Source organism: Calonectris borealis, chromosome 7 (assembly GCF_964195595.1).
Source record: "Calonectris borealis chromosome 7, bCalBor7.hap1.2, whole genome shotgun sequence".
Lineage (NCBI taxonomy): Eukaryota > Metazoa > Chordata > Aves > Procellariiformes > Procellariidae > Calonectris > Calonectris borealis.
This window is the reverse complement of record NC_134318.1, coordinates 41,261,010-41,270,217: the sequence shown is the minus strand read 5'-3', so window position 1 is coordinate 41,270,217 and position 9,208 is coordinate 41,261,010. Positions and strand designations below refer to the sequence as shown.

Genomic DNA, 9,208 nt, shown 5'->3' with positions numbered 1-9,208 from the left:
CTGGTATCGACCTGCATAATCTCCTCGCACAGCTGCAGCCAGAGATATCATTATATATATAGAATGAAGAGCCAATTCGGTCTCGGTACATCCTGCGGGGAAATGTTTCCCAGGACTGAGTTGGCCAGTATCTGTCTGGCTATCTTCTCCTTTTCTGCCTAACCTTTCCTTTAGTGTTGCACACATCCTAAAGGACAATTTCAACATTTAGTGCAGGTGAAGAAATAGCATTATTTTAGGTGAAAATAGATTATTTGGCCATTGTTAGAAGTCCACCATAGGAGGGGGTGACCTCAGCAGTGATCTCTGTAATCACCACCTTGAAACCCTACTGCACCTGCAATCTGGAAGAAACAGCAAGTTCTAGTTTGTGCCAAAATCTAGCGATTATCACAAACATTTCTGTCCCTGCTGCAGTTTTAAGATGGTGATTAAAGTCTTGAAAGTCATTCAATCCCATCTACATCAAACACTGAATAAAGTTGTCTTTTTCTCAGTCTAAACCAGTCTAGAATAAGAATGTCAGAGGCAGAAACAAGCTTTACTTAGAATATCTCAGGCAAAATCAAATGATTTCATATTCTCGTGTTCCAAGTTGTTTTTCTTTCTTGTCTTAACTGGATTGATGAGAAAATGGTGGGACAAAAAGTGTGTCCACCTGGGTTGTTCTAAGAAAGGCTCAGCAGCAAACATTATGAAGTCTGCCATGAAATATTCCTCAGCCTAATTTGCATTGCAATGTGGTGGTTCTCTGGATGAAATCTTGAAATCAATGCAAAATTTTTTTTATTTAAAGATTATCGAAATCACTGTACTCAACTGATAAGAAGATATGTCCTGTAGACTTCAATGAACTACATGAACACAATACAAAGCTAAGAGGATTTTAAGGAATTTGTTCTAACATTCTCTGCATTTTAAGTAAGTGTTTATGCCTGTTCTGAGTCCTATAACTTTTTGTAATTTGTTTGGCAAAAGCATGTCTTCTAGAAAGGTATCTAGGAAATGTGGAGGTCACTAGTGTACTCAGTAGACTTTTGTAGTAGGTAATCACCTTCTCCGTTAGAAATATGTACCTCAGAAGTACTTCTATTCTAGGTATTTTCTCCTTGTAAAGCCCTTTGTACACCATAGTCGAGTTAACTCTCAATATCCTTTTTGACCGCAAACCAGCTTGAATCACATATTTTTAAGACCTGTTTCCTTAGCGAGTTCAAATAATTTCTGCAGCTATTTTCTACGCTCTCTTATTTGCCCATGTCCTATTTAGAATATGGATACCAGAACTAATACAATATTCCAGTGCTGCTCTTGGCAGTATCAGATAAAATGGTAAAATCTGTGTTTATACATACCTATAATGCATTATATAACTACACAGGTAATTGATTAAAAAAATCCTTCATTGTGTTCAATTATTAGTTTTGTGATCAATTAATCAGAATTATGATTATTTTATTGCTATTGTTTTCAGTTATTGTAGACTTCTAGATGGTAAACATTGAGGAATAGTGCTACCGCTAATTATTTAAAAAACTTTAAATAAAAATTAAAATATCACAGGAAAAATATCACCTTCAAAACCCTATTTTAAAAATAACACTGCAATGTATGACTTTTTTTTTTTAAAGTAAATTATAAATTTGCTGGTTTTCATTGCAGGTTTTTTTTTTCCCCATATCTTGTACTTACAATGCAAACAATTTGGAAGCCAGGTGTTAGCTATTTAGCAGTCCAAGAGGTCATTACAGAAATATGTGCAAAACCACGTGCGAGCAGCGTACTTGGAGATTTCCTCTTAACTTTCCTCAAGAAGCACTCAAAAACAAAGAGCCCAGCTTCAATATTTAAGTCAAGAAAATGAAACATTCATGGGCTGTAGCCAGATATCGCTGCTGTAGCCAAACAACCCACACCTGCCTGCCTAAGGTTGGGGATGCACAACTGAATTTATATTCTGGCTGTAAAAACCTGCATTTAGGGACACAAATTCTAACCAATCAGACTAAATAAATCAGCAGGCCCAGGTTTTATCATCACAGATAACCCTCATTAATCCAGCAAGCTTTTCCTGAAGACAAAGGACAAAATGAATTGCTTCATTGGCGTTGCCTGAGCGGCATGCTAATGCGGGGAGGTGGAAGGCATGAATTATTCATGCCCTTGCAGCCTGAGCAGGCAGATCCTGGCTTTTCCTGTTACCATTGCAACAAGTGGCGGCTGGCCCGGCCGCGCTCGGGCCGTCGCGCGTCTCCGGAGAGCACCGACATGCCTTCTGGAGAGGGAAAAGCTCCGCGCCTCCGCTGCGCCCGACACAGTCGGGTGGATTTTCAGGTTAAGCCTTATGCAAAATGGACCCGGGAAACGCAGTCTTTTGTAACTCAAATGTACTTGACCATAAACTGCTCTTCTTGGAAGAAAACAGGGTGCTTCGGTAAGTTTGTGCAACTTTTGACGTTTTCTGAATCTGCTGTAAGCTCTGCTCAGTTTACGGTAACTGTAACATGCAGTGTTTTACCAGTCTTTCTAAAAACAGTGTGCGTTCTTTTTGCTTTTCAAATGACTTAAAGAAGCCTAAAAAGGCATGCAATATCTTTATCTTTAACTCTAGAAAATATGTATCTACAGAACTGACGCTAAAGTTACAAGCGAGCCTTCTTAAATTAACTTGTATTATTTAAATTTTCATATCCCTGTAGCACCCTACTAAACCAAAATATATTTATGAATATATTTATGGTCTGATTTCTTGCAACCAAAACTGAGACGAATGTAATTCAGTGTTAAACTGGAGAATCTGAAGGAATGTGTGTTACTTTTCGTAAGAAATGTTGGTTCCCTGTTGTAAGTGTAACTTGTGTTGTTGCTCTTTATTCAGCTAAATACATTTCTGATTGGGTTGGGAACAGGAACCGAGACCTGCATAACGTTCTTACCATACATTAACTACTCTGTTGTATCATAAAATAGTTGAAAAGCATTTGTAACTTACACAATTTTTCTAAGGATAGGAAGGAGATCTATTTTCTAAGTAGAGCATATGGCAGTGATGAACTAAGGCTAGTCTTACCACTTCTTTAAGGTGATGCTTTAAGGTGAAAAGCATCAAAATTTTTTCTTTATTATTCATTATCAGTACACCTACCTATAACATTTGGTTCAATTGTTTGTCTGATTTTTGTTATTTTCCAGTAGTAATACTATCGGCATTGCCTGAGAACTCTCAGGTAGCTCACTACTTGGCACAGTTGAAAAATAGATATAAATAGTCAGCTCCCAAGAGCAGAGGCCATGGATAGGAGCATGAATATGAAAGGAATCATGAGTAAGTTTTGATTGTGGATAACAAGCTCTCCCTCTTTTTATTTGTTTGTTTTTAATTACATAGTCCAGATTCTGCTGCTTCTGCTTTGTTTTCTTTGTTTTGATCATAAAAGCATTTTATTTGACATCCAAAAGACAGCCAAATTTTGAAGGGATGAAAGCAAAGCATAACGATATCTAGTGCTAACAGTAATTAAATGCCCTGTGTTTTAAGAAAAAAACAAGAAGTGAAAATAGGGATATGTAAATAACAGGAGATATGCAAACAATGGATGTAACCCTGCACTGCTTAATCACGGGAGTAATCCTTATTCTTGTAAGAAAGTAATCCTGTTGGTTTCAACAGACTCACATCAGTAGGTGCTATAGCATAAGGCCCATATTTTTCAAGGAGATAACAGTGTCTGTTTTACCTGTTTTTTCTGCAATGTAATTTTAGCAACACAGTTTTTAGTGATGTGTTTGAATGCATTAGTGATAATATTAAATTAGAATTTACCAAATGTCTGTTTTTCTACTAAAAGTATAAAAGAGAAAAATGGAAAAATGTATTAGATGTGTCAGTAAGAAGGTACAAACCCCACATGTTTTATTAGAGATGTGCTTGCAGTGGAATAGCACTACCCACCCTGTTGACTGTGTTTGTAGATTACTTTTTGGTACATGAGGTGTATAAACTTTGCTTCTTTTAGGACAGGATGCAACTTTAGCAAAAAATCACTGTGAGACCTGATGTCTCATAAAGTACATTTGGGTCTCCATGAAAGTGATGTTGATAAATATTGTTCATCTTTCTGATTGAAATACATGGGGTTTGTGCTAACGTCCTTTGAATATTTTTATTGCTGTTGTGGTCTCTGATCTTGCCAAAATAACACCTGCAGTTCTGACTTGGGAATAATGCATTTGTATAAATGTTGTGGTTGTGTTGCCCTCCTCATCAGCCCAGCTTGGCACTTCTGAGCTTTCCACTCCAAGACCATACGCTGCTGCCCTGTAATCCAGGATGGGTCTTGGGAGCACCTGTGTGCCCTTCCCCAGGCAGTGCATCTGTTAATGAGGGAAAACTAATTACTTAAAAGCTTTTGCTACAATGGGGTTGAGAAGTATAAATAGTCATGAACTGTTCCTGGTGCTCTGCAAGCCATTAACCTGTGCTCGTGCTGGATGCCAGCAGTGGTAGTGTGGATGTGAACGTCACCCTATAACCATTGCAGACATTGCTGTGTCAAGGTGCTTCTTCTGTGGAAATATTCGCTTGCGTGCACCCTGAAGGAGCCAAAATAGAAATGAAGTGAAAATGCAGTGGATGACGGTTCCAGATGGTACACAAAACTTACAGTTAAGTGAGGTTGGTATTAAGTACCTGTTGGCTTTTTGTTGGTTGCATTGAGATATCAAGAATGAACTGATTATTCTTTACTCAGCTTCAATACATGGCAAAGATTTTGGTGTTTTGTATTTGCAAATGAGGTCTGCTATATTGTTAGTATCTATTTGCACAGAGATATTATATGAAACAGTTTAAAGCTGAGGCTACATGGCTGTTCTGGGCAAATTTATTGAAAAGTCTTTAAAATTTTGCCAGAAAAAGTGCCTTAGAATGGTTCGGCTCATTTTGTGTCAAAAATTACGTGTGTGGCCATTTGGAACAGCCTGGGTTTTTTTCTTTGTGCATACAAACTATGTACAGTGAGAGGTGTTTTCTGTAATCACTGACGTGTCATTCTCGTGTCTCTCTTCATTAGAGGATGCCCCTGTCCCGTTCCTTCCCACCCAAGTCAGAGGGCAGGGGGATGCATAGTCTCCACTATTTGCCCAGGTTAGAAGCTCTGTGAGAGCAAAGCGATGGGTGTGCATGCTGCCAGCCATGGGAAGAGCAGGTTCTTCGTGGTTTGGCAGCATTCCCTCCTTTGTGTGAGATGTATTTTGCTGCTTTTTGGGGTCAGTGACACAAAGGCAGCGCACTGTGGCCTTTGCATTGTGGCATTGCTAGGGTTAATGGACTTTGCTGTATCAACGTGGAAGCGTGCTGAAGTTTCCTACTTGGGGCTTCCATTGCAAAGCTTGTATAAATGGTAGTTAAGTTGGAATAAGATATTTGAAACAATACCGACCTCCAGTTCTAAGCCCAAGTAGTACACAAAATAAAAGGCAAGTTTTAAAGTACGGGTAGAGGAAATTTTCTAGCTGTTGTTTTGCAGCTCTTTGGGAGCCTGTGTCAGACAAAGCAGAAAGACTGGAAAAGCCAGCTTGCAGCCCGCACAGCGTGCAGGTTGAGCAAGGTCTGGGAGCGTGGCCCTGGGAAAGCCGAGCGCTGGCTGAACGTCAGCCACTTACTTTATTGGTCCTCCAGGTCAGAGCCACGTAGGAAACCTCAGCTAACATAGCACGATGTGGTCACTGGCTACGGAGCAAAGCCTGGAGCAGGAGATGTGTCCTGTGGTTCAGCATGTCCTCGTGGTGGGATTTGCCACGTTTGTTGTGTGTAGGGCCTTGGGGACAGCAGTGCCACATGTGTGACCGGGAACCAGTCCCCAGCGGAAGGGAACCACAAGACATTGTGAATGACTCACTTTGGTCTTTAGCCTTAACAAAAGACTAAACCAACACAGCTACCTCAATTACATGCTTTTATTACTAGCTGCCTAGTGGCTTCTAAGTGGAAAAGCTGAGCTGGTATGACTACACATGTTAAATAGGGCAACAGCATAGGTAAAACTGCAATGCATATGAACTTCTTATAACAAAGGTTTTCACTTCTTCTCCATCTGTTCCTTTGCTGCAAATCCCGTTCTGTGTCTGAGAGCAGCCAGGCCCGGAGCAGCAGCAGTCCTTACCCTCTTTGCAGTCCAGCCCAACCCCAAGCTGGTATCTCCCCAGGGCATGTTTCAAGACTGTTTCTTCTTTCATACAACATTGCTCTTGTTTCATGTGACATTTCTGTCTCTGTGTCTCTCCAGAGAGGGAGAGGTGAGCAGAGGACAGTCACGCTCAAACCTATGTGTGTGGTCCCAGGCCCAAACCTGTCTCAGATGACAATCAGTGATGTGCAGCATGCATTAATCACGGTTGTGTGATGGTGTAACACGTCAGTCACACTTCCCATGGCGTGTAAAATTCATGCACGAAAGATTCATCCTCAAGTTTTGAATTGCGTAGTTCTTTGGGAAAGTGCATTTCTTCCTCCTGGTGGGATAATCAGCTCAGGAATTAGCCGAGCTCCTGAGCAGTTTTTGTTTTGTCTGCACCCAGTAGTGACACCTAGTGATGTCCAAGGAAGATTTGATTTCTTGAGCAGAAGAGCGGGTAGGGGGCAAGAGGAGAGAACCCCAGACTCTCTTACGGTTGAACTGCAGATGGTGAAATCATTCAGAGCTACAGAAAGGGACGTTCTGAACCTGAATGTCAGCCTTAATATATTTAAATGACAACTACTGAACTGTCACCTAGTGGTTGACAGTAATTACTAACAGGTAGAAAGCAACTGTTTTTATAACCCACATTTGAAGAAATCTAAGCTGTAAAGTATATTGAGGGTCCATGCCACAGCCTTGTCATGTAGCCATGGCTGACAAACGAAGCATCTCCTCCAGATCTGAATTAGCTATAGGAGATGAGTAAAAAACACTGAAAACTTTTTATTTCACAGCCTTCAGGAACTGACTTGTCTCTAGTACGCGTTGCTGTATTGTGCTGTGAGTGCAATTAGCTCGAAGAGTGTGTTCATTTTCATTCGTTAGTTGGCAGTGGTGTCTTTCAAAATGATCTCTAGCATTATGAGCAGTGAATGATGGTATGCTTTCAAAGGTTAAACCGTTTGATTTTTTTAGTATAATTTGCTTATGTTCAGAGAAGCTACATTAGGAATATTATTAGACACTGGAGTCTCCCTCTAACTGTTAGGGTAATGAACAACTGTTGGAAACTCTTTGATATTTACATGGTTTGAGGCATCAGTGGCCCTAGAGAGAAACGTTATCTTTCAACCAAGTCTTTAATTGTTTCCTGAGTTGATAAAAGAGTTAATCTATTACTGGTAAGATATTAACTTCAGTTGTGGGTGAATCTTACAAAACCTTTTCAGTTGCTGTCAAAATCAAGTGATCTGCATGAATTACTCTGAATAATACTGCGATGTTTTTCTTAGCAACCACTTTGTCATTTTTGTTGTTTTCACATTTCTTGGCTACGCATTTCCGAGAGCTTTGTTCTCGCCATGGAATTACCGTTGCGACCCCCTCCGGTGGCACTGTCTGACACCTGACAGTCCACCAGGAGCAACTGGGAAAATCCAGCGTAAACTACTGTCGGGCACACGGCGATGACCACTATCTATTTTGAACATGCATGATCTTTCCTCCACTCCCTGCAAAGTATACACAGCCTCTTGCTAAGTGTTGTATGCTGACTTGTTGACAGTGTGTTACCATTAATAATTAGGGTCCTGCCTAGGGATGTATCACAAACAACTAAAAATACGTCTTCGCTTCCTTTATATAAACCTTTCCTGATGATTAAAGATCATCAACGCAGGCTTTGTAAGGAACAGAGGACGTAATGGTGCAGAACAAACATACAATAAACGGTGACAAAATTACCTATTGCCAGTTATTGGAAGATGAAGAATTGAGTCAAGAGAATATAGATACAATTTCCCTTGTATTTGTAGTATAGCCCAGGATAAACATATGGGAAAAAAAAGAAGTGTTTTTGACATCAGAAGACTGAGCAGCAGGTAACGCTAGCCGCAGCCCTCCTGGGTGGTGTGGAGCACCTCTGGGATTGTGTTTCAAATCTATCTATCTGTTGGAATTTCATTGATTGCGTTTATTTTTATACTTCTATTGATCGAGACCTCTAGTGTCTCTTAGTGCTGCTTTCATGTAAAATAAAGTTGGGAGGTCGAGTACACAACAACAGGGCAGGTTGGGGAGATATCTTGCATGGCTTGGCTCGGAAGTCCCCGTGGGGAAGCGAGGGCAGGGCAGAGCCCATGGCCGCACGTGGACAGCTACTCTCTGCAACTCTTCTGCCTACTGTCCCTTCTGAAACCGCCAGCTGCTGCTTCTCGGATGCTGAGAAGGAGCCCGCTCTGCCCCCCGTGTCACCAGCAGTGCTGGTACAGCTCTCCTCACATCCAGCATTTCAGCCACGTAGATGAAACAAATACATTCACAGCTGTCAGAGGATTGCATATGTGTAAATCAATCCTACCCATAGCTCTTGTGCGTAGAGAGGGCTATTTTGGAAATGCATTTAAAATGAATTTTTAAAATTTTTTTTTTCAATATTATCAGGTTTTAACAGGTAAAGTTCCCCTGCAAAGTCTCACAGAAGGAGGGTACTCTTTTCCTGTGCAGTCAGCTTTTGTTAACAGATCGCTTTTAGGCTAAATTATACTGAAAACAAGGTTTAATCAACAGCTACGTGGCTGGCTCTCACTTTGCTAAAATTTCGTTCAACCACCTTTTTGCTCATGTGACTGAGTGAATGAAAATGAGACACCCATTAAATTGAAGGCGGGTGCTCACCTTCGGTAATAATATTGTGCACTATTGCAAAACCAGAAAAGCAGTCTGCAGTGAGGTTCCGCGCTAACCTGCAGATAACAGCACAAAATTTCTCAGCACAATTTTAAAAAAGGAACTGAAGCAATGTGATTTCATTCTCACTTTCTACCTCTAGAATTGGATGTGGATAATACAATGTGCATTGTCAAACTGAGTATGATATACCATAGAGTGCATTGTGGATATATCTCTCATACAATCCTTTCCATATAGAATAAAATAGTTGGATGGAGATACAGAACTTAACGGGAGAAAAGAAAAAGCTGCGTACCAGAATGGACACAGCAAATTGTTAACTGCTGCTCCAGTAG

General features: G+C 40.6%; 1 protein-coding gene across 1 annotated transcript in view; it reads left to right on the top strand.

Annotated features, from left to right (window-relative positions):
- The first annotated feature begins 2,209 nt into the window (after positions 1-2,209).
- The window catches only part of C7H10orf90 (chromosome 7 C10orf90 homolog), a 67,981-nt gene continuing 60,982 nt past the window's right edge, over positions 2,210-9,208 (top strand). The window contains exon 1 of the mRNA XM_075155489.1: positions 2,210-2,434. Within this exon, the coding sequence (XP_075011590.1) occupies positions 2,269-2,434 (166 nt within the window). The 5' untranslated portion in view covers positions 2,210-2,268. The remainder of the gene's footprint in view (positions 2,435-9,208) is intronic.